The sequence below is a fragment of the Macrobrachium nipponense genome, chromosome 1 (genome assembly GCF_015104395.2).
Source record: "Macrobrachium nipponense isolate FS-2020 chromosome 1, ASM1510439v2, whole genome shotgun sequence".
NCBI classification, from domain to species: domain Eukaryota; kingdom Metazoa; phylum Arthropoda; class Malacostraca; order Decapoda; family Palaemonidae; genus Macrobrachium; species Macrobrachium nipponense.
The window spans coordinates 32,888,469-32,915,255 of NC_087200.1; the positions used below are offsets into that span (position 1 = coordinate 32,888,469).

General features: G+C 44.5%; 1 protein-coding gene across 11 annotated transcripts in view; it reads right to left on the bottom strand.

Moving 5' to 3' along the window:
* The window catches only part of LOC135219219 (dystrobrevin beta-like), a 487,262-nt gene that overhangs the window by 88,788 nt on the left and 371,687 nt on the right, over positions 1 to 26,787 (bottom strand). For all 11 annotated transcript variants that reach the window (XR_010315395.1, XM_064255798.1, XM_064255797.1 and 8 more), the window contains 2 exons: positions 18,687 to 18,921; positions 17,957 to 18,106 (listed from right to left, as the gene is read on the bottom strand). Coding sequence is in view for 10 of the 11 variants with exons in the window: in XM_064255798.1 (XP_064111868.1) it covers positions 17,957 to 18,106; positions 18,687 to 18,921 (385 nt within the window). In the remaining variant the exon portion in view is untranslated. The remainder of the gene's footprint in view (positions 1 to 17,956; positions 18,107 to 18,686; positions 18,922 to 26,787) is intronic.

The following is a 26,787-nucleotide window of genomic DNA, read 5'->3' on the forward strand; positions in this document are numbered from 1 at the left end:
TAAGTCTCAGCTCCAGTCAGTTCAAGCTGATGCCTTCGACTTCTTTACAGCTAGAAGGAATTGTCGAAAGCACGTATTGCAAGAGGCAACTATTAGGCATGAACCTAATAGACTTCTAGCTTCCAGCATGTGGGGTGCGGACCTCTTTCCAGAAGCCTCTGTGAATGAGGTGCATCACGAGGCAGCTAGGCTTAACCAGAGCCTTAGAGCCAGATGGGGCATCTCTTACAAAAGGAAGCAAGAGAACGCTCCTGCTGCTGGTAAGAAACTGAAGAAGACTGATAGGAGGTTCCAACCATATCAAAAACAGCAGCAACAACAGCACTTCGTCCAAGCTGTCCCGGTTACACAACAAGGGCAGCCCTCGACGTCTAAGCAGACACAACCTATTCTCCTGTTGTCTCCTCAGAACCAGCCCTCAACCTCTTACACCGTCTCGCCAGCTTTCAACTCAATGTATGAGAGCCAGGCCTACCCAACCTTTAACAGGTTTTCTAGGGGAAGCAGGGCGAGAGGTCACTTTCGCCAACGAGGTACAGGAAGAGCTGCAAGAGGTAAGCACTTCAGAGGAGGACGCGGAGGTCAACCCGCTCAACAACAGTGAGGCTCCCCAGGTAGGAGGGAGGCTGTTCCTCTTCCGTCACAGGTGGGGGTTCAGCAAATGGGCACAGAGCATCGTGTCCAAAGGATTGGGTTGGAGTTGGATCAAAGATCCTCCACCAAACAAGTCATTCTATCAAATGCCATCAAAGAAGTTGACAGATTATGCGGAGGAACTCCTTCAGAAAGGAGCTATTGCGAGAGTAAAACATCTAAAATTTCAAGGTCGCTTGTTCAGCGTGCCAAAGAAAGGCTCAACAAAAAGAAGGGTAATCTTAGACTTGTCAAAGCTAAACTCTTTCATTCGTTGCGACAAGTTCAAAATGCTGACCATCTCGCAGGTGCGGACCTTACTTCCCCGTGGGGCCGTCACCAGCTCTATCGATCTTACAGACGCATACTATCATATCCCTATAGCGAGACACTTCCGTCCATTCCTAGGCTTCAAACTAGGAAATCAGACGTTCTCCTTCAAAGTGATGCCCTTCGGACTGAATGTAGCCCCCAGGGTATTCACAAAAATAGCAGAAATAGTAATCCAACAATTGAGAACTCAAGGGATAATGGTAGTAGCGTACCTCGACGATTGGCTGATCTGGGCACCAACTGTCGAGGAATGCCTCAAAGCCACAAAGAAGGTAGTGCAATTTCTGGAACATCTGGGGTTCCAGATAAACAAAACAAAATCCAGACTCACTCCAGAGTCTCGTTTTCAGTGGCTAGGAATCCAATGGGATTTATCCTCCCACAATCTGTCAATTCCGGTGGTCAAAAGGAAAGAAATAGCCAAGTCTGTGAGGCAATTTCTCAAATGCAAACAAGCTTCGAGGAGAAACCAGGAAAGAATCCTAGGTTCCCTTCAGTTTGCCTCAGTGACAGACATCCTTCTGAAAGCAAGACTGAAAGATATAAATCGAGTTTGGCGGTCAAGAGCAAACGCCAAGTCTCGAGACAAGTTGTCAGTGATCCCACAGATCCTTCGCAACCAGCTCCGTCCATGGACAAAAGTAAAGAACCTTGCCAAGTTAGTACCCCTTCAATATCCCCTTCCGGTGTTAACCATTCACACGGATGCCTCCCTGTCCGGTTGGGGGGGGATATTCTCAATTCAAGCAAGTTCAGGGGACTTGGTCAGTTCAGTTCCGCCAGCTCCACATAAATGTGTTGGAAGCAATGGCGGTATTTCTTACCCTGAAGAGACTCCTCCCACCAAAGAAGTCTCATCTAAGACTAGTTTTGGACAGTGCAGTAGTAGTACATTGCATCAACAGAGGAGGGTCCAAATCCAAACACGTGAATCATGTCATGATAGCCATCTTTGCTCTAGCAAACAAGCAAAAATGGCATCTATCTGCCACCCACTTGGCAGGGGTAAGAAATGTTATAGCGGACGCACTGTCCCGGTCAGTCCCTCTGGAGTCAGAATGGTCACTAGACGACAGGTCATTCCAGTGGATATGCCAGAGAGTTCCAGGTCTCCAAGTAGATCTTTTCGCCTCACAAGCGAACCACAAGCTCCCTTGCTATGTGGCCCCCAACCTGGACCCTCTGGCTTATGCCACGGACGCCCTGTCGTTGGACTGGAATCAATGGAAGAAAATCTATGTATTTCCTCCAGTGAATCTTCTTTTGAAAGTTCTGGCCAAGCTGAGGACTTTCAAAGGACTAGTAGCCCTGATTGCTCCAGACTGGCCAAAGAGCAACTGGTATCCTCTGCTTCTGGAGTTGGGTCTCCGACCTCAACGGATTCCCAACCCCAAGCTGTCGCAACTAGTACAAATGAGGACTGTGTTCGCTTCTCAGGAATTCTTCAGACCCTAACTTATGGACTTCATGAAGTTTGCGGCTAAAAAAGATGCTAACATTGACCCACAAAACATCCTTTTTCTGGAATCAGATAAGAGAGAGTCAACTATTAGACAATATGACTCAGCTGTCAAAAATTTAGCATCCTTCCTGAAAGAAACAAACACTACAACCATGACAGTTAATTTAGCTATATCCTTTTTCAGATCTTTGTTTGAAAAAGGTTTAGCAGCTAGCACCATAACTACTAATAAATCGGCTTTGAAGAAAATCTTTCAGTTGGGTTTCCAAATAGACTTAACAGAATCTTACTTTACGTCTATTCCCAAAGCCTGTGCTAGACTTAGACCTTCTCAAAGGCCTACTTCAGTTTCATGGTTCTTAAATGATGTCCTCAAACTAGCCTCAGATACTGACAACTCGTCTTGCACATTCATAATGCTACTTAGAAAGACGTTATTTTTATTAAGTCTGGCTTCAGGAGCCAGAATTTCAGAACTGTCGGCTCTATCCAGAGATGCGGGTCACATAGAATTTCTCTCCTCAGGGGAAGTTCTACTTTCTCCGGATCGCAGCTTTTTAGCTAAGAATGAGGATCCTCTTGCAAGATGGGCCCCTTGGAAAGTCATCCCACTTCCGCAAGATCCTTCCCTTTGCCCAGTATTAACTTTAAGAGCCTTTCTATCTCGTACATCCTCTAGATCCTCAGGTCCTCTCTTTATGAGAGAAAAGGGTGGAACTTTGTCAGTTAAAGGAATCAGACAACAGATCCTTTACTTCATTAAGCAAGCCAACCCTGAATCATTTCCAAAAGCACATGATATCAGAGGAGTAGCTACCTCTATTAACTATTTCCAGCATATGAACTTTGAGGATCTTAAAAAGTATACTGGATGGAAATCACCGACAGTCTTTAAACGTCATTACCTGAAGTCCTTGGAATCATTAAAATTTTCAGCAGTAGCAGCGGGAAACATAGTTCCCCTGATTCTGCACAGTAGTTGTTTTATAAGATCCAGGTCTCCTTTCTACCTACCTCGTCTAACATGCCTCACCCTATTGCTATGCTCTTCGTGATACTCTAGCCTTAGCCGCTAGAATCTTATTGGTGGACTGCCCCTTATTTTTTTGCTAGGGGCACCCACACTGTATGCATATAAATGTGCTTCAGTGTTTCTACCCTTATTTTTATGCTAGGGTAGAACACAATGAGTTTGTATATTTTGTAAATAATTATTAATTTTAGTGAATCTTTGTATACTGTTATGGTTACCATTACACTATTCTGTACTATCATTATCTAGTATAAGCTAAATTTAAGTACTTTATGTTATTATGGTGTAATTACTTTTTGATTCACTTATATTATATACCAATCTTTTTACATTTTGTTTCATTTTGACCTTTTTCCATCTTGTCTGTTTCTCTGGTACTATTTCATAGGCCGACACGAGCTGAGCCCAGAAAAGGGATTTTGACGAAGGAAAAATCTATTTCTGGGTGATTGGCTCGTGTCGCCCTATGAAATATCCTTAAGTTCATTATTTCTAGGTAAATTAAACCTAAATATTACCAGAGAAAAAATAAAATCAAGAAAAATGTCAGTGAAACTGACTCGCTCACTCTATAAAAGAAGTGTCGGTATGGTAATAGGGGCGAGTGAGATCACTACCACGAGACATCTACCATTTAGACCTTCCATCACAAAATCCCCCACCTGAGAGAGCTGATACTAAAGGGTGATGCGTCCGCTACTACTACTACTACTACAGACGCCAAGCGGAGAGCAGCGCCCCTAGCGGCCATCCTTTATAAATATTCATCTTATCCTGCAGGGTGGGTAAGGAAAAAACAGGGTGGGTTTCATAGGGCGACACGAGCCAATCACCCAGAAATAGATTTTTCCTTCGTCAAAATCCCTTTATTAGTATTATTATTACTGTAATTATTATTATCATTATTTGAAAATATTAATAAATATATGGTAGACGTACCATAAAAATTCTCTCATCTCAGTAGGAGAGTGATAGGTAGAGAAGATTTGTTCTTACTTAAAAGTGAAATGGAAAGGTTTTTTCTTAGAAATACTATCACAACTTTTGTAATTACGGTTATATTATTATTATTATTATTATTATTATTATTTTATTATTATTATTATTATTATTATTATTATTTGAAAATATTGATAAACATAGTACATACTACATGTACGTACCATAAAAATTCTCTCACCTCAGTGAGAGAGAGAGAAAAATTATTATTTTTTTAATGTTATTTAATTAATTTACACACAAAAGCTTGAAAATTTATAAATTACATAAAAAATGAACAAACACCTTTGCAGGGTTTCACCAGGATTCGAAAATGTTGCGTTCGTGTTCCCATGTCTGTGAAATACTCACATATGATAATTAGTTAGGTTCGTGCTATTGTGAATTCGCACAACTTGAATTGCATAAGATTGAGATAATTTCCTGTTAATGGGAGCCATAGAGAAGCATACATATATTCGCCACCAAGCATGTCTCATCAGTGTTCCCCTAAAGGATTCCTCCGAATGAATAGTGATCCATGACCTATAAACATTGAACATGTACATTATTTGTCAAAAGTTTTGGATGACTACCGTTGCCAAAGTACGTCCAATCATTCCAAAAGGAACCTTGACAGTTTCTATAGATCTGAAAGATGCATACTGGCATGTACCTATTGCCGCACCCTTCCGCCCCTTCCTAGGGTTCCGGATAGGAAAAATACATACAGGTGCAAAGTCAAGAGACTTTACAAAATTAGTAACGGTAGTTGTTGAACTCAGAAAGGAAGGAATACAACCAATAGCTTACAAGATGACTGGTTAATCTGGGGGTCCACAAGAAAAGAGTGTTTGGAAAACCTAAGAACAGTGGTCAAAAGACCCCAATCAAAAGGTTTTATAATAAATTGGAAAAAATCCTGCCTCATGCCCAGCACACATTTTCAGTAGCTGAGACTGTGTTAGGATGCTATTCATGGCCTATTGTCTCTCCCCATCAAAACTCAATAGAGAATAAGGAAAAACCTCAAAAGGTTTCTAACACAGCCTAGTGTTTCCAGATGGCAAGTAGAACATAAAATGGGTCTGCTGCAGTTTGCATCAGTAACAGATCCAATGTGAACAAATTTGGCTGTCACATGTAAAGAAAAGATGCAACAAATCTCACTAAAAGAATCAGAAAGTTGGGGAGATACTTCGGCCTTGGACCTGGAAGGAATATCTAGTGACAGTGGTCACCCTGACTCCTCCATACGTAAGAGGGACAATACACACAGATGTCTTGTTGACAGGTTGGTGATGACGTTGGGAGGATCGTCAGGTGGCAGGGACATGGTCAGCTACCCTGAAGAATTGTTATATCAATTTCCTGGAGCCAATGGCTGTCTTTTTGTCTCTCAAAAAGCTCAAACCCCAGAAGAGACACACATTCTGTTGGTTCTAGACAACACGACTGCAAGAAATTGGGGTCACGCTTACCTCACCTCAATATGGTAATGTTAGCCATCCTCTGGATAGCATAAGTAAAGAAAAGGCACCATCTCACAGAGTCCTCTCAATGTAATAGCAGACTTTTTAAAGGAAAACGACAACCTCAACAGTGGACACTGGACAACCACCCTTTTCAAACAAGAGCCAACTTGCTTCCACAACTGAAAGTGGACCTGTTTGCCACATAAGAGAATCACAAACTCCCAGTATATGTGACCCTGAATTTGGGCAGTCAAGCAACAGAAAGAGATGCTTCCTACAAGAATGGAACAAGTGGAAGATGATAGGTATATATTTTTCCTCCATTGTCCCAAATTTCGAAGGTTTTGAACAAAATCCTAACCTTCAAAGGAACAGCTTACCTAATAGCCCCAAATTGGCCAAAAAGACATTGGTTCCTACTCTGTACTTTAACAACAGGCAAAAAGAAGATCAGTTCCACTATCGTCCACTGTGCTATCCCAGAAAGTAGGAGGGAAAATCATCTATGAATCCTCCTTTCTCAGCCAAGACCTTCATGTGTGGATTTTTTAAATATCTATCATGGAAACTACTCAACCAACATTGCTAGGTACTTAGTTAAAAAATTATGGACATCATCTATCTGGCAATACCAGTCCATATGGAAGATACAGTTAGGTTATATCGATACTGAGCACCCAGTTGAGATTTCTATGGAAAAACTTTTAAATTTTCTTGTATACCTTTTTGAAGACAAACATCTTGCAGTTACAACAATCATGACAGATAAGGCAGCATTAACAGAACCCATGCTTTATGGATTCGGTATTGATTCCACCATAGAAGTTGTCACTTCCCTTTCCCTTCTGCAGTCTTTTACTCTAAAGACCTACTCCTGAAAGAATTCTAATTACTTGGTCCCTGAACAAGGTACACAGACTTTTATGTACCCCTCAATTCAGCGGACCCAATACAACTGCAACTCACATGCTACAAAAGACAATCTCCCTGATTGCATTAGCATCAGGAGCCCATATTAGTGAATTGGGCTCTCTCAGACTGGGACGATATGTCACACAAACTGCGGATAATCAATTATTATTGTCCCCTGGTCCATCATTCCCGGCCAAGGAGGATTCTTTAAGAAGGAAATCTATTCCTATAAGAAAACTCAATTTAGCAGACAAAACATTATGCCCAGTTCAAGCACCTAAGGTTTGCCTAGAGGACACAGCAAACATTCCAGAAGGTCTGGTTTTTCTACACCCTAGCACAAATAAATAACTCTCTCTACAAGGACTAAGAATAATTTTAATGCCCATCATTAAAAAGGCAAACCCACACTCCTTTCCTAGGTCGGATAATATTAGGGAAGTAGGTAGTACATTGTTGGCCTTCTTCAGAAGTGTCTCTTTCAAAAAGGTCTCCGAATGTATAGGGTGGTATCAGAGATAGTATTCTTAGAACACTACTACCTTGAGCGTGAACAAATTTAACTACACTATGTATCAGTAGGTGGTATGGTTAGACATGACCCCATAAGCTCTACAGCGGAAAACCAGGGGTCTTCCTAATGGGTGGGTATGCTGACTATCACTGGGGAAGTGCGACAAGACCACAACCATCCCCGGCATACTTAGGTAAGTCACTACAGAACTTCACACTAAAAACATAAGTTCTTGCTTAGATTCTTGTTACCAAAACTTGTGGCTTGACCTCGGACCAGAAATTATTTTGTTTTTTTTTTGAGATTGTTGGGATTAAAATTTTGAGAAATTAAGCTTTTCGTCACCTGTCAATTTCTTTGTAATGCTCCTTTGTGGATGAAACAGCATCTGCACTATTAAAAAAAAGTTTTAACGGAGGAAAAACTTATTTTTGGTAGTCGCTGCAGTTCTCAAAACCCTCCAACTTCCCTGACAAAAAGACATGGGATTTAGGTAAAGGTTCATCCTGTGTTGACCAAAAGAGAGTAATGGTTCTTGGTTATTTTACCGGCTCAATCATAAAACAAGATGGCCAACACACATGTGCAGTAGTCACTTATTCTGCAGTTTTTGACGTAAGAAAACTAGGTACAGCTTCACTTAAGTTGAGAGGAAATGTCCTCTTCTCTTTGAGTCCGTTATACTCTATTACGTGTCATAGTGTTTATCATTACAACACAATACCTGGCTACAAGACCAGGCTAAAAGATATTTCTTTGATATTAGTCTAGTGACCATGGGGTCCTGGCACACATGGAGGGGTAACACCATTGAGGACTCAATAGCAACTGCCAAAAATAAGATTTTCCCAAGTCAAAACCGTTTTTTTTTTTTTTAACATTAAAGCCTTGTTTTTAATTTTTCATTTTTTCTGCTTTTTAGACACATAGCAATACATAAATGAAACAGAATCATCTTTAAATTTACACTAAAATAACTATCCTAGCATGAAAATTAAGTTTACAAAGATGAATAAAACATGAGGAAAACTAAATGCAAGCAGTCAACATGAAGCAGAAGCCCTAGAGCCCTAATTTTGTTGTATTACCCACAAAATAATATGTGGCATATATATGGATACACAATGACTTTTATACAGTACATAATAGGATGATTAATGTTTGGTGTAATGCATCCAGATATTTTAAAATTAACATCCTGAAAACTGACATCATAAAGCAACTACATGCTAGTATCTCCATGAAACCTTTCACAGATGTGCCCTGTCAAAATCATAGGGAACAGAAGGCATGACACAAATTCTAACACAGTCAATGGTCTTTTGAGGACAAGGCCATAAGAACCTAGCCCTGAGTATAATATCAAGACTTCCAAAGCTAATAGTAGTTTACAATTGTGTCCTAACCCATTGATTTATCACAGGTAATTAACCAAACTACCCAAGAATTGAGGAAACAGGCTGTTGAAGTGCCTTTGCATGTGTAGAACGGCTGTCTACTGCCTGGCTATTAGCAGGTGTGTATAAAAAATATTGTTAAAAATTTTATTTTATTTTTAAAATCATATTAGTGTTTCTTATGTTTTACAGGTTTCATTAAAACAAACTTATCCTTCACTCCCCAAAATTTTTGTATGGTAATAATCTGTAAAAATCCTCTGCTAATCAAATTCTAGCCAAATTAGGCAGAAATATAGATTATAGATGGTCAGAATAACAAGCATTCACTATAAGCTGATAAACATAAAGTCTTAGAATTTCAAGAAAATTCAGTCACAGAAATAGTGTAGCGTATGATGTAAAATGATAGTGAAAATCACAATACATATATATATATAAATATATTCCCTTTCTCACATCTCAAGAGTAAAAGACAACACCACAAGAATACTGACAAACAAAATTACCAGCAAATACATTTAAGTTACACTAAATATAAGGCATAGCAAACATTAAATTTTGTTAAAAAAAAATTAATTTCTGGGCTCAGCCTGTGTCGCTCCGTGAAATGATTCCTTTAGCACTCATTTCTAAGGTAAAAGTATTGCTACAAATACCAGAGAAAAGCTAAAATGATAGTGCCAGAGTATACTGGCTCACTCACCTTTATTTAAAGGTGTCGGTATGGTATCTGGGGCGAGTGGAAACCACTATCAGAGGTCCCTTGCCATTTAGTCTCTTCCTTCCTCAATATCCCCCGTCTACAGAGGAGCCGATCTAAGGCCCCGCTACCCGCTACCACTACATTCCTTTCATTCCTTTCGATAGCACTGTTTACACTGCATGCGTTCTTTCCTTGTGCTGTGTTTTCGCTCGGAATTTTTTCCCTTTTCATCATCATAGAACATCAAGCTTCTGCATCCAAGTTAAGTACTGCAATTAATGTTTGAGATCATTTTGAGATGGCATTTGGCAAGATAAGCCAAGTTATAATAGGTTATATGTGAGAGCGGCAGCGCGAACGTTGTCATTCCCACGCTGCCATTTCATGGCTCGCCAGCCGTGTGATGATTCACTGCTTTCTTGCACCAATTGGTCTCCCACACTAATTGGGCTCGATTGCATTACTGAGCAGTACCCCAATTAATTTTATTATAAGATGCATTTGTTATTGAAGTTTTTAATTTATTAGTCCGTTCACGGGGGATAGCCTACTTCCGAACCGCATGCTTTCGGGTCGTAGCCTACGCAGTTTTGAGGTTGTCATATCAACTATTGGTTACACTGTAGGATAGGATCTTTTTAAGACTCTTGTCTTATATACGGAAGGACCCTGGTCCCTATGTAACCCTTATCGTCCTTGAGCCACCCTGGCCGCCTTGCCCCTCGAATAATTCGTTACGGCATCTAGGCTAAGCCGCTCTGAGTTACTAGGCTGACATACCCAAATCGTTGGATTTGCGATTAGCCTAGCTTCTCAAAGGACATTTTCTTTCTCTCTCGCTCCATATTTATTTCTCTCTCTTTCCCCCGTGTTAGGACAGGATATTTATGTTATGCGTTGCTATTCTTGTAGACGGCTTCTAGTTGGCCTATAGGCCTTCTTTTGATCGACTGGCCTTTCACACCGCGTGAATGTTCACCCGGCTGAGTGTCTCTCCAGTTGATCGCGTACGAGCCACCCTGCTACCAACCCCTCTCAGTCTCCCCCCCCCCTCCCTTGCTCACCCACCTCGGTGGAGTGACGACTCGCTCACTCTACCTCAGGTAGCCGATCCAAGTCAACCATAGGGGGAGGGGGATAGTTGGGGGGTACACTCGGTGGGCAGGCCTGCCGTACTCTGCCGCACCGCTAGTGGAGTTGGGGAGAGCCCTGCTCAGCTGAGCCATGGTTGGCCACCAGGCTCGGGGGAGCGGGATACACCCCGATCCACTAGGTTGCGTATCCCTCTCACTATCTATTGAGCCCACCCTTTCCCACCCCGCTCCGGCGGACTCAGGGCTCCGGCGGAAGCCGGATCTGACATTGGGATAGCTAGGCATATTTAGATATGTGAAAAGGCTCCAGCCTTTCTGTGGGATTCCATTATTGCATGCATGTTTTATTACACATAATATAGCATACACATTCTGTTATGTAAGTTATTACCTTACAATATCCAGTTATATACGCCGGTGGAGTTATCAACTCCGCCATGCATTTAACTGTCCCACCCTGTTACTTCTCGCTCCTCAACCCGGTACCTGAATTTTTAGCTATTTCCCTCACCCGGCACAATGGGGACGGCTTGAATCCACTTAAATCGGTCAGATTTTATAGCTCCGGCGTCGCCGGAACTCCTGTGGAGTCATAGCTAAATCCCTATTGCCTGCCTGGGATGTTCCTACAGGTATAAACGGGGCGCCGGAGCAGGTAGTAACAGGGTGGCATGTTATCGTGCAGTATATATGCTGACGCCGGAGTTACTCCGGGCAGCAATAGCATACCGCACACAACCACGGACCTGTTTCGGAAGGTTGATGATGATACTCATGTATCATTGACTCACAGGTTACCTGTTGCCTGGATGAGGGTTGTAACGCCCTTCTCCAGGAACCCTGTGGGCACGTGGTCTGCCGGGCACATGCCGGCTGCGCAGTTCGCCTGGAAGACTCCGTGGTCTGGCACCACGAGAACTGCGTCATTTGCAATGACTTGGTGAATGAAGTCACCTACGAGGTATGTGACACTCCGGACTATACATAATGATACAATGAGAATCAATAAGCTGTAATATACACTATTGTACTAGGTTAAGTCCATCTCTAGTGTTAAGTATTAATAATAACCCCTCTTACAGGGAGTACAAGCGGTCCGGGACGCTGCCTTGTCCACCCTGAAGGCATGGGTTGGCGGATTTGGACGTAGGGACAACCCTACATCCTGTCCCAGGACATGGCCGCCCTCATCTTCCCAGGGGCGAAGAAAGGATCTGTGGTGGACCACAAGGTGGCTGCTCCTCTGATCACCAAGATCCAGGAAGCAGTCGCACTCCCGACGGAGGAAGGCATTGCAGAGGAAGTCGTGGGGAACGTGACAGCCCTCGACTTCGACCGCGAGCCCATGGCTGTTGACGACATGGGCAATGGTAAGAGTGGTAGCGAGGCAGGTTTTGTAGGGGCTCAAGGGTTGTCCTTGAGTCCATCTTTAACTTCATCCCCTTCCACTTCCACTTCTTTCCAAGGATTCGCCGATAGACCTCAGTCGGTCAGACCGAAGTCTTCATCGATGGGCCCTAAAGTTAAAAGTAAAACGGACCTTAAGTCTAAGCAAAAGTCCCTGCCAAAGAGGTCAGGAACCAGCCTAGTCACCAAGCCACCGGCTCATAATCCCGGGGCAGACAAGGCAAAGGTCACTCCCCCACCAAAGGGGTCAAGGACCAAGGTTCCTGAGGAGAAGGCTCAGCCTCCCTCCTTTGACCTTGATGCACTCTCGGCTAGCAGATGGGCAGCATGGTTGGGGACTTGGTCCAGTCCAAGTTCCAAGAAATGTTTGCCCAGCTGTCTACCATGCTGGAAGCGTCGGGCCAATCCATCCAATCCTTGTCGGAGAGGATGGTAGCCCAGGAGAACCTGGTAGCGGGTCTCCGAGACAATATGGCAGCAGGACAGGCACAGTCCGGCCAAGCAACTCAAGCATTGTCGATGCCGGACTGGTCCAATCTTCCTCCATTTAAGGCAAACAACCCATGGAGGGTAGCAGCACACACTCCGCTTTCAGAGGGTATGCTGACTATTGAGGGTTGCGGAACTCGAAGGCTAGAAGACTTCGAGTACTATCCTGAGGGACTCCGGCCCCCTTTCATAGGCTATGTTCGTCTAACGGATGCTGCCATGAGGAGGGAGGATAAAGTCCCTAAGGAAACAGTAATCCTACCCCGGGACCAAGCCCAACAAGCTTGGCTCCGGAACCTGGAAGAATGGGAATGCACGAATACAAGACTCACTGCATTCAAGAGCCCGTTTACGATCTTCACAGTAAACGAGGACACCCCGTTGCCATTCACTTCCAAGGTGACGGAGGCAACATTCCAGGCAGCTATGAAAGATGAGCCTATGCCCCAGCTCCGGGAGACGGATCCGACTTCCCTTCTGCTCCCCAGATCAGCTGAGTACTATATGGACGCACCTGCCACCTTTTCGGTGGGCAAGCTCAAGCCAGACTGCGATAACACGCTGTTCAGCGAGAGGTTGCCTAGGCTATCAGAAGGTCTGATACAAGCCGAATACGATGCTAGGATGAGGCTCAGCAGGTCCCTCAGTTCGCTGACTATGACTGAGATGGCGTCTCTTATCTACGGACAAGAGACGTTATTTAAAATCATGGCCAAGTCACTACTGCATACAATGCAATGTGACTAGTATGATTTCATCATAGCTCGGCGTAATTGTAGGAAGCATGTTCTGGCGGAAGCCACAATCCGCCACGAACCTAACAAGTTGATCGCCTCATCCATATGGGGCATGGACCTCTTCCCCGCTTCCGCTGTGAATGAAGTCCTATGTGAAGCGTCAAGGGTCAATCAGAGCCTGAAAATTCGGTGGGGACTCGTGTCCAAACGGAAACCCGAGTCCACCGGATCGAATCCCAAAGCCAAGAAGAGACCTAGGAAGTTCCAGCCCTTCCAGGCTCCCCAACAGACTCTGATGCAGGCGGTTCCGGTATCCCAGGTACCACAACCGTCGACGTCCAAAGCACAGCCGCAACAGCAGTTTGTGCTTCTAATCCAGCTGACACAACAGTCTCAGGCTTCGACCTCCTTTGCTATCTCTCCGGCCTATAACGCGACGTTTGAATCACAATCGTTTCAAGCGTTCAATAGGTTCGCCAGAGGCAACCGAGCTAGGGGTCCCTCCCGTCACCGGGGCGCTGGAATTGCAACCAACCGGGGCAAAGGCTTTTGGGGAGCACGGGGTGGCCGCCCATCGGCAAACCAGTGAGAATCCCCATGTAGGAGGGAGGCTGTACCTCTACCGACACCAGTGGGGGTTCAGCAACTGGGCACAGAGCATTGTGACCAAAGGTCTGGGGTGGAGTTGGCTTCAAGGTCCTCCTCCATCCAACACCTTTTACCAAAAATCAACAGCGGAATTGGTAGAGTATACCCAAGAACTTCTTCAAAAGAGGGTAGTATCAAGAGTCAGAAACTTAAAGTTTCAAGGGCGCTTGTTCAGCGTGCCAAAGAAAGACTCAAACAAACTAAGAATAATCCTAGACTTGTCCCATCTGAACGCATTCATTCACTGTGACAAGTTTCGAATGCTGACCGTTTCGCAGGTGCGGACCTTACTTCCCCGTGGGGCCGTCAACACCTCTATAGATCTTACAGATGCCTACCAACATGTCCCAATAGCAAGACACTTTCGCCCATTCCTAGGCTTCAGACTAGGAAAGAAGGCTTACTCCTTCAGAGTAATGCCATTCGGGCTCAACATAGCGCCTAGAATATTTACAAAGTTGGAGGAAACAGTAGTCCAGGAGTTAAGAACTCAGGGAATAATGTTAGTAGCCTATCTGGACGATTGGCTCGTATGGGCCACAAGTGTCGAAGAATGTCACAAGGTGATGGTCAAGGTAATTCAGTTTCTGGAACATTTAGGGTTCCAGATAAACAGAACCAAGTCCCGGCTAACGCCAGAGTCACGTTTCCAGTGGCTAGGAATCCAATGGGACTTGAACTCTCATACTCTATCAATACCGTCGTTAAAGAGAAGAGAAATAGCCAAGGCCACAAGACAATTTCTCAAAAACAAACAGACGTCCCGGAGGAACCAGGAAAGAATCCTAGGTTCACTCCAATTTGCATCATTGACGGACGTTCTACTGAAAGCCAAACTAAAGGATATAAACTGGGTTTGGCGCTCGAAAGCAAACCAAAGATCCCAAGACAAGATGACTCCCATTCCGGCGATCTTACTCAAGAGGCTCCGCCCTTGGACGGAAATCAAGAATCTGTCAAAGACAATACCCTTGCAATTCCCTCCGCCGGCCCTAGTGGTCCACACAGACACCTCACTAAGCGGCTGGGGCGGTTACTCACAGTACAAAAAGTTACAGGGAACCTGGTCCCTACCATTCCGCCAGCTACATATCAATGTACTGGAAGCTATGGCAGTGTTTCTTACCCTGAAAAGGTTACGACCAGCCAAGAAGTCTCATATCAAGTTGGTATTTGACAGTGCAGTGGTAGTCCACTGCATAAACAGGGGTGGCTCCAAATCAAGCCACGTGAACCATGTCATGATAGCCATATTTGCCTTAGCAGACAGGAACAAATGGCACCTATCAGCCACTCACCTAGCGGGAGTGAGGAACGTGGTGGCGGATGCCCTGTCACGATCCGTCCCGCTAGAGTCGGAGTGGACGTTGGACAAGTGGTCATTCAGATGGATCTGTCAACAGGTACCAGGGCTCCAGGTGGATCTCTTTGCCACGGAGTCGAACCACAGGCTTCCTTGTTATGTAGCCCCGACCTGTACCCTCTGGCTTACGCCACGGACGCTATGGCTATAGATTGGAATGTATGGAAAAGAATTTACCTCTTTCCTCCAGTGAATCTACTCCTGAAAGTCCTGAACAAGCTCAGGACGTTCAAGGGTCACATTGCACTAGTAGCCACCAATTGGCCAAGAGCAAATGGTTTCCTCTACTACTGGATTAGGACTCCGGCCTCAACGGATTCCCAATCCCAAACTGACGCAGTTGGTACAAACGCGGACTGTGTCCGCTTCCTCAGGAATTCAGAAAGCCCTAACTTTATGGACTTCATGAAGTTTGCGGCTCAGAAAGATGCCAACATCGATCCTCAGAACATCCGGTTCTTAGAATCTGACAAACGGGAATCGACCTTGCGTCAATATGACTCAGCAGTTAAGAAACTGGCTATATTTTTAAAGGACTCAAATGCACAAATCTGGCCATAACCTTTTTCAGAACCTTGTTCGAAAAAGGTTTAGTAGCAAGTACAATTACTACTACCAAATCGGCACTCAAGAAGATCTTCCAATTTGGATTCAATATAGATCTAACAGATTCGTACTTTTCATCCATTCCAAGGGCTTGTGCTAGGCTTAGACCAACTGAGTGACCCAGGACGGTCTCATGGTTTTTAAATGACGTCCTTAAATTGGCTTCTGACACTAATAAGGACTCATGTGATTATATAACCCTCCTAAGGAAAACGTTATTCCTAATAAGTTTAGCCTCAGGAGCCAGAATTTCTGAACTGTCGGCCCTATCTAGGGAACCAGATCATATCGAGTTTCTCCCTTCAGGAGAATTACTACTCTCACCAGATCGTCAATCTCTAGTTAAGAATGAGGACCCACAAGATAGATGGGCTCCATGGAAGATTGTCCCACTTCCCCAGGACCCGTCTTTATGTCCAGTTAATTCCCTAAGAGCATATTTAAGCAGAACTGCCTTGATATCTTCAGGTCCTTTGTTCATTATGGAAAAAGGTGGTACTATTTCCCTAAAAGGAATTAGGCAACAAATTTTGTGCTTTATAAAGCAAGCTAACCAGGAATCTTTTCCACGGGCACATGATGTTAGGGCAGTAGCCACCTCAATTAATTATTTTCAACATATGAATTTTGACGATCTCAAGAAGTACACAGGTTGGAAATCTCCGACAGTATTTAACACCACTATTTGAAGTCATTAGAGGCCCTTAAATTCACAGCAGTGGCAGCCGGAAACACAGTTTCCTCTGACACTGCGTAAAACAGTAATAAGTTGTTATGTAGCCTATATCTCTCTTACATCTCTCTCTCTCCTACCTGCCTCGCTAGCATTCTTGCCGTAGCTCGGTCGTTACTGGGTTTTGTACTTTACCTTGGATGGCACTTCCATTTGTTTGATATCTTTATTGTTTATTGTAGAATTAATTACCTAGATTGTAGTATTCAATTCTAATAGAGTTTTAATTTACCTAATATTGATTAGTTATCTGCACTATCTTTCCAAGCTGGTGGGGCCATTTTCTCTGGCACTATTTCACAGAGCGACACAGGCTGAGCCCAGGAAAGGGATTTTGACGGAGGAAAAATCTATTTCTGGGCAATGACCTGTGTCGCCCAGTGAAATCCCACCCCACTTTTTTGCTTCCACACCCTAATTGAGTTTTAATTTACCTATATTTGTTGGTTATCTGCACCATCTTTCCAAGCTGGTGGGGCCAACTCTCTGGCACTATTTCACGGAGCGACACAGGTTGAGCCCAGAAAAGGGATTTTGACGGAGGAAAAATCTATTTCTGGGCAATGACCTGTGTCGCCGGTGAAATCCCACCCCACTTTTTTGCTTCCACACCCTATTTGGCCCAAGCTTGGGTGCTATCTACAGGAATGAAAACAAAGGCGTTAGTTGTAGTGGTAGCGGGTAGCAGGGCCTTAGATCGGCTCCTCTGTAGACAAGGGATATTGAGGAAGAAAGAGACTAAATGGCAAGGGACCTCTGGTAGTGGTTTCCACTCACCCCAGATACCATACCGACACCTTTAAATAAAGGTGAGCGAGCCAGTATACTCTGGCACTACCATTTTAGTTTTTTCTCTGGTATTTGTAGCAATACTTTTACCTTAGAAATGAGTGCTAAAGGAATCATTTCACTGGGCGACACAGGTCATTGCCCAGAAATAGATTTTTCCTCTGTCAAAATTGCTTTTTTGGATCATAATAGTAAAAGATTATAGGCCCATCATCTTAAGTGTGTGCATAAACAGTTCAATGGTTCTTATATTTCCATCATAAACATTTAATTTATGAAGTGATGCAATTCCGATGAATGTTTCTTTGGTAATAGCTGAGATACATAATTTCACACATCTGAAACCCAAACTGCTGTTACAGTATTTGGTATCATATTTTCATAAAAAAAAATATCTAAACATCATGACGGGTAAAACTAATGAGGTAAGGTGCTTCCCTGTCAAAAAAAAAAAAAAAGACTTAAGTATATACGTAGTACATACATGAACTATGCAAAAACCACATTATGCAACCTGCGACGAAAATAATGAAAATTAAATATGATGTAGCTTACATCACACATTCATGTGAAAGTTTATTTTCTTTAAGTAACCAAAACTAAATTTAAACACAAACAAAACATGTACCTCATTTTTACACACTGACCTGAATTCAGTTCCCGGACAAGACTAGACATAGCATTTGTGACAGAATCTGCTGCAACGAGAAGGTCGTTTCTGAGGCTCCGTGATGCTAAACTATCATCATCATCAGGGGAATTATCAGGAGTACAACTTGATGCTGCACTGGAGAAAACTGAAATAAACATGGAATATTATTACTTGACTGAATATTTGCACACTGAAAGTTTAAAATAACTAGTACTAAACAACACCAACCTGTCAATGAAATCTGAAGTGTTCCTCATTTGCCCATCAAATCTTAAATCATTTTCTTCAGTTTCAAAACGTTAATTCAAGCAGTGTATGAGAATGAGATTAAAACCTAACAATGTTTGGTACTGATTGACTGCCAATATTGATAACATTCCTCAGTCAGATTTTATCTATAAATTGGCAATAAATGCAAAAAAAAAAAAGTTTTCTGTAGCTGTCTTAGAATAACATTTTGTTCTTCATTCCATTTTTCTTCATAATGTAGAAGAAAATGCTCAGGAGTTTCGGGATTTTTTTTTATGAATACCAGGTATGACTAGTCTTAACTTTATATTATTCTTGACTAACAATCACCATTCTTGTGCAAAATATTTAACTGTTATAAACTGAGTCACTCAAAAGAAATTTCCACTAAAATTGTCAATAATGTTGAGGAAATGCTTATGAACTTGGAAGAAATTCTAAAAATATAAAATAACGTAAATGCTGTGCAACTGTACCTGATGAAACAGCTGACTGTAAACCATCTACATGAAGTGATGACAATGAATCGAGTGTGGAGACTTGAGCAGTATGAGAAGGAGTGGGTGGAGCAGACCGGGATGATGTGGATCCTTGCATTCCACCCATATGACTCATAACACTACTCCCAATGGTTCCACTTGTTGAGAGCGGGGGAGACTTGGGAGAACCATTTGGAGTGCTAGGAGAACTATGGTGATTCTGAAGGTTATACTGAAAAATAAAAAAGTTAACTAATTCTAAGAAGCAATTAACTGTCTGTTGAAGCATTAGAGAAAATAATTAGCTACTGTATTTTCACGCACTTGCATTTTAAAACATGGAAAGGGATTTAAGACTGAAAATTTTCCAGTTAAAATCTGCCGAATATCAGAAACCTATCACCTGTAGAAAATGGAAAGCAAGTACACTAACTCTAAGAAGCAATTAACTGTATGGTCAAGAACAAGGAAAATTATTACAGTTATTGCTTGTGCACACCTTGCAATTTCATGAAAATGGACTTAAGACTGAAAATTTACCAATTAAAGACAGGAATAGTATCAGATACCTATCACCTGTAATGTTAATAACAAACTTAAGAGCTAAACCCTGTGCAAAAATTCTTTAATGTACATAATAATCTTTAAGAAAAACAATTTCTTTATACTATATACCCATCTATAATAATTAACCTTGGTCAACAAAATCCCAAACACTTCATTCCCTATCCAAAGGAAAATCATATGCTGCCAGCAACACTGCACGTCTCATGGATTCTCAGGTGTAATTTTTGTGTAGTGTGAGTAATTACAGTAAAAAAAAGATTATAATAGTTAAGAGGAGAATACCTTGACAGCAATTATAGTGGGTTTATATGAAAAAGTTACTTTTTAGATCAGTACTAACCAAAAAGTTCTGAAGGGAACAGGAAGCAGATGTGAGGGATAGTGAGAGGCTAAGGGCACAGTCGTTCAGTGCAGTTGTGTTTTCACAATATGTATACTCATGTGTAAGAGACAGACCCACTGAATTCCTATCTTTGTTAGGCCCAACAAAATGCATGAACCAAAGATTATTAGGGAGTTTTAACAAGACTACGAATTATGAAGGAGCTCATCCAGTAGTCTTTTTTCCACCTCTACCCATCCTGCTTCTCAAAGTAATCCTTTTAAGCTACCTTGTGGAACCTATGTGAAGTCCTCACAACTCACTAACTTCATAAATGACAAATTTTCTAAGAATTTGTATTTTTCATAGCTACAAACCAGAGGTCTTAACAATAGGATAATTTCTATTGCCTAGCTGGATCCAGTTAAAGAGTAGATGAAAGCAAGGAATCTTGTGATATCTGGCAACGCATGCATAGCTCGGGTGAAGAGTGGTCAAGGACCATGCAGCTACACCAGTCTTTCCCAACTCAGAATGTCTTAACAAACAGAGGGGCAGCTAGAGGCGGGCAGTATAATGTAGGATGTCTTAACAAACAGAGGGGCGGCTAGAGGCGGGCAGTATAATGTTAAGACCTCAGGTTTGTAGCTATGAAAAATACAAATTGTCTTAGAAAATTTGTCATTTGTTCATACGCGAACAAACCTTTGGTCTTAACAATAGGATAGACTCATACTTGGAGGGAGGTACAAGACATCCCAGACTGGCTGGGGGCCTAGCCACCAGTCCAGCTTCCCGAAGAAATTATATCTGGAGAGGTACTGAAGCCCGTTGAGAAGCTAGATAAATTTATATCTAACCACTCAGAACCTGAGTGACATACAATGATATATGGGAGAATATGGGAGAACCATTGTATAGGGAACCAAAGAGAAACTTTGACTGTCCAATAGCAAACCAATACACCAGGGTTTGTATTACTCCCAACCCCTCCTTGCCAAGGAGTGGAGCATATGCTACCGAATAGAGGGTAAGATATTTGTGTATTACGCGACCACACTATCAGTATGACTACCTTACTCACCTGTATCAGACCAGTTCAGCGAATGACGTGTCTATTCCTTAACCCACCCGAAGGAAGAAGGAAAGGTACAAGAGAAAGAAGGAGACCAGCCAACTCACACATTCTCTCCTCCACACAATCATCTTTGGTAAGATATGGCCAAGTTCTTTTTGAAAGCCAGAGAGGTACCAATACCCCTAACGTCATGCACTCTAGCCTGCACAGACATGGTGGTAGAATTATCAAGAGTCATGTATACCTGTCTGATGGCTTCCCATATCCAAAAAGAGATAGTATTCTTAGACACCTCTTTCTTTGTACGGCCTATGCTAACAAAAAGTCTGTGGCAGCCTGGTCTAAGGTGCCGAGTCCTTTTAAGATAGCAACGCAGGGCCCGGACAGGGCACAACAAAAGCTCTTGAGCATCACTGCCCACAAAGTCATTCAGTGATGGAATGGAAAACAAAGTTAACCTGTCATCGTGCACCGAGGGATTTTGGGTCTTGGCCACGAATTGTGGGACAAATTCGAAGGACATCATCCCCAACCCCTGGTGTGCTTCATCTCATAGCTCAGACTGTGGAGCTCTCCTACCCTCTTGGAAGATGCCAAGGCCAGAAGGAAAACTGTCTTGAGCATCAGGTTCCTGTCAGATGAGCAACGCAAGGGCTCACGTGGACTCTTAGTGAAGCTCTTGAGAACCAAGGAAACATTCCACGTAGGAGGCTTGAGGTCTCTAGGAGAACTCAACTGCTCAAACCCCTTAACTAGCAGGGAAAGTTCCCAGGAAGAGGAGATGTCGATACCTTTAAGGCGTAACACCAAACTCAGGGCCGCCCTGTAGCCTCTAATGGCAGAAACGGACAAACCTTTCTTGTCTCTGAGGAAGGTTAAAAAGTCTGCTATTCGCTGAATAGAGGTTGTGAGTGGAGAAAAACCCCATTTACGACACCAATCACAGTAGATCGCCCATTTGCCTTGGTAAACCGCAGAGGTCGACTTTCTAAGACTGCTGGACATATGCCAAGCTGTTCTCTGAGAAAAGCCTCTCACTCAGAGGAGATACTTGATAGCCTCCAACCGTGAAGAGACAGGGATTCCTACTGACTGGTGGAACCTTTCCGCATGGGACTGATACAGGAGATGTCGCCAAGGGGGAATCTCCCTCGGAACCTCTGACAACAACGACAGCAGATCTGGGAACCATTCCGCCTGAGGCCACAGAGGGGCTACCAAAGTCATCCTGAGACCCTGTGAACTCATTAGCCTGTTCAGAACCTGATGGATCAAACAAAACGGAGGGAAGGCATGCACCTCCAGGTTGTCCCAGGGATGTTGGAATGCATCCTCTGCCAGTGCTAAAGGATCTGGAACCACTGAACAGAATATCTCCAGCTTCCTGTTAAAGCGAGTCACAAAAAGGTCCAGCATGGGTCTCCCCCAAATCTGGAAAAGCTTGTCTGCCACCACTTGATGAAGGGGCCACTCTGTGCCTAGGATCTGATCCCGGCGACTGAGTTTGTCTACGACCACATTCCCTTGCCTAAAATATACCTGGCTGAGAGCTCTACCGAATTGCTGACCACCCACTGGTGAACCTTAGTGGTCAAGGCGTGAAGTTGACATGAAACCAGGCCTCCCTGTTTGTTCACATAGGCTACCACCGTGGTGTTGTCCGACATGAGAACGACAGAATGACCTTCTACCTCCCGAAACTCCTTCAGACCCAGGAAGGCTGCCTTAACTCCAAGATGTTGATATGTTGCTGCTTGTTCTCCAAACTCCAAACGCCTGAAGCGATGAGGCCGCCTAAATGAGCCCCCCAACCTGCAAGGGAGGCGCCCGAAAATAGAAGGAAGTCCAGTGGAAGAGAACGCAGAGGGACACCCTTCAACAGATTCTAGTCATCCAACCACCAACGAAGGTCTTCTCTCACTTCCGGAGACAGAGGAACCATTAACAGGGGTGAGTGCCCCGCCGGAGACCAGAATTCTCCCAGTCTCCATTGCAGAGACTGAAGATGAAGACGCCCATGAGGGACCAGCTTCTCCAGGGAAGACAACACTCCCAGAAGAACCTGCCACTGATGAGCTGACTGATGGGATTCTGACTTGAAGTTGCGTGCTACCACCTGCAACTTCTCCAATCTCTGATCTGACGGGAAAACTTTTGCCACTGTCGTATCAATGACAATGCCCAGGTAGAGAATCCTTTGACTGGGTACGAGGTTCGACTTTTCCTGGTTGACTAATATGCCCAGTTCCAGACAGAACCAAAGTAGATGATCCCTGTCCTGCAACAGCTTTTCCCTGGAAACTGCCAAGACTAACCAATCGTTGAGGTACCTCAGCAAACGGATCCCCTGGGCATGGGCCCAACTTGACACGAGAGAGAAGACCCTTGTGAGCACTTGAGGGGCTGTCGTCAGCCCGAAGCACAAGACTTTGAACTCAAAGACCTTGTGCCCAAAAGAGAAGCAAAGGAACTTCCTGGACGTCGGATGAACAGGGATTTGGAAGTATGCATCTATCGACAGCACAAAGTCGCCTTCCCTCACAGCTGCCAACACCGAGCGCGGGGTCTCCAACTTGAACCGTGTCTTCCTGATGAAGTGAATCAAGGTGGATAAGTCAATCACAGGCCTCCATCCTCCTGACACCTTGGGCACCAAGATGATGTGACTGTAAAACCCCGGGGACGGACGCACCACTTCCTCTATCGCATCCTTGTCCAGCATTTTCTGCACTTCCTCCTGAAGAGCCAAGAACTTCAGAGAATCTGGAGGATATGCCTTCCCAAGTTGCGGCTTGTCCGACAGAGGAGGAGAGAAGTCGAATGGCAGTAGGTATCCCACCCGAAGGACATCTACCACCCACTTCTCTGCCCCATAACTCTGCCACTTGGCCAAATGGCCAGCCAGCAACCCCCCCCCCCCCCCCCCCCCACCTGTGGCCCAGGAGAGGGAGAGGCGCCTAACCTACCGATGGGCCCCTTTATCTCTGGCCCTTGGGCCCCTTCTTGGCTTAAAGGAATGAGAAGGAAAGGGGCGTTGATCCTCTGACCTAGGCCGAGTCGAACGGGAATGCCCTGCCAAACAAACATTGGGACTCCCAACAGATCTCCATTCCTCAATGCCAGCAAGGACTCCATGTCAAGCGATCTCTCCATCCTAGACAAAGCAGCGTCTCTTCTAATCAGAAGAAGGTTAGCCCATAAATTAGCACTGAGGTGAGCCAAATATGAAAACGCCTTGCCCCCGGACTGCAACAGACTGGCAAGCGAGGATGCACTCACCCTTCTGGGGACCTGTCAGAAACTATCTTGGCAATAACCACAGACCAGAAGTCCAGCCAAGAAACCGTCTGCAACATGGAGGCCGCCGTAGATTCCAATGCTGAGGCATCTTGTGGAGACAAGGACGGAGCCACCGACCTCACCTGCTCCAAAGTCAATCCCGGCTTCAGGCGAATGATGTCTGGGTTAAGATGGCACGACATCAAAAAAGCATAGGTTGTAGCATAGTACTACTCCCTATGTCTCGTGAGAGGCGGGGGTAGTAGCTTGCTTGGTAGAGCCCCTAGAGCAAAGCGAATCGTCCCAGTCCGAAACAGAGGCGTTAACCTTCTGCATGACCGACTGAACATGCCCCGACAAAGGAAGCTGAAGAGATGATTCGGGATCCTGAGTAGCTCCCACTAAGGCTTCCAAGCAAGAAGGAGTGTAAGACGACCGAGCCCGAGTTCTACTTTCCAAATTGTTAAAACCCACGAATGAGATCAACAACTTCCGAAACGGACAAAAACTCTTGAGTGTCTCCCTCCTCCTGCTCCGGCGACGGAGACCGACGATGAGAAGGATGTGCAGGCTCCTCTAAGGCACCTTCCCCACTAAAATTAACGGAAGGGTTAGCAGCCAAACAGCCCAAAACCCCAACTAACCTGTCTGGGCTGGGTCCATGCGTCGGCTTCTGAGATGAACCCACCATAACACTAGGAACATCACTTACCCCAACAGATGACTCATTAACATGTCCGTGAATGGTCACTGGTGTGGCAGACGTACGAACATGAGATGGGGGGGAATCAAGAACACTCGAGATCGAAGGAGAATCCCCCAGAGTTGAACTCTTGGAAGTACCAGTGAGAGAGGCAGGCAAACACTTCCGTTGCACCAACTCCGTGCTCACTACCTTCGACCTCTTAACAGACGCCTTGAGATTTTTACGGCGATGAATAGGCCTTGGAGAAGAAGGAGTGCTTACATCATGTGCACGAGCAGGGGAGGTTGCAAAATGCTCATGATGTGCATGGACGGGGGAGGTTGCAACATGCTGGCAATGCACACAGACAGGGGAGGTTGTAACACGCCCGTGACAAAGCATCCCCTGCAGATTGCACAAGGGAAGGAACACTAACACTGCCCGAAACACCAACACTCTCAAGAACACGTCAGCGTTGTTCCTCCCTCGTAGGCGAAGAAAGGGCAAAGTCCTTAGCCTTCTAAAGCTTGATACACCGACGGGGCATAGAGGGGGAAGAGGGAGAGGAAGACAGCACTGGTTTCTTATGCGAACTCTTCGCAGGAGGTGGGGATGAAGCAACACCTTTCCTACCAGTCCTCACAACCGATAAGGCAGCCAACTTGACATCCAAAACAGAGTCCAACCTCTGAAGCACTTTCTGGCATATAACCTCAGACTGATGCACCAAAGAAGGCTCCGATGACATGGAAGGGAGATGTAGCGAACTGGGCGGCAGGGATGACGTCATGGCCGAGAGAGGCAGAGCAGAGGAGACGGCTGGGAGAGACGTCATCGATTGGAGTGACGTCACAAGTGATGGTGACGTCACGGCTTCCCCTCAGTGCGAGGGAGAATCAGACGCCACTGGCAGAGGAATACACAAAGACGGATCCCGTGATGTCATCAACGGGGCTGAAGCCACGGCGTCTCTCTGACTTGAAGAAGCGGCAGTCACTGGCAGAGCAATACAAGATGGCCGACCTCAGCTACCCATGAAGACGAGGGCCGGAGGAGGGGGGGATGGCCTGGCCAGTCCGGGGAGGGGGAGTGCAAGCCTCCATCAAATGTGCTAGCAACCCCTTCAAGAATGGGTGACCCCCTTGCCCAGGCATCTTCCAAATTGCCGCCATTTTGGACACCTCTGACTCTGGGAGAAAAGAGAATGATGAAAAAGCCTCCCCCTTCTCGGGAATCAAATTAACTCCCGAAGAAGAAGGGGCGACATTACAAACATCAGCCTGGTGGCCACCCGATACTTCCAGCGACGAATCAATGGAAGAAAAGGATACAAAGCTTTGGGAAGAGGTAAAAAAACCCTCCCAAGAAGAAAGAGTCGAAACCCTCCGATGTTCTCTCTTGCTATAAAACACAACTTCCACTGCTCCTTTGGCCATGCCCGGCATTCCGTGCAAGGATTCATTATAGGAAAAAAATTAGAACAACACCTACTGCACATGATGTGGGGGTCAGTCGCTGCCAAAGCCAAAAAACGAGAACACGGAAAACCTGGAATACTGGGGCACATACATTGACGAGGCCGAGGAGAAGCAGAAGAAGCCATAATATCAGCCAAACACACACACACTCACACACTAAACACAAGCGAAACGGGCAATGAACTGGGAAAAGGCCAAGAGAAGTTAACACAACTCCCGCCCAGGCGGTCAAAGAAAAGACTGGTGTAGCTGTGTGGTCCTTGACCACTCTTCACCCGAGCTACGCATGCATTGCCAGATATCACAAGATTCCTTGCTTTCATCTGCTTTTTAACCAGATCCAGCTAGGCGCTAGAAATTATCCTATTGTTAAGACCGAAGGTTTGTTCGCGTATGAACAATGAACAAGTCTAAATTCTGTAATAGCTAAGACCACCAGTACCTTTATAGCAGCTTTTGATGATATATATATATATATATATATATATATATATATATATAGAGATAGAAGAGAGAGAGAGAGAGAGAGAGAGAGAGATAGAGAGAGATGAGAGCGAGAGAGAGAGGAGAGAGAGACGAGAGAGAGAGAGAGAGAGAGAGAGAGAGAGAGAGAGAATTACTAATAGTAGATTAGAGGCAATTGCCATAGCAGTATGTACTCATGTACTCTGCTTGGTATAGGTTAAATG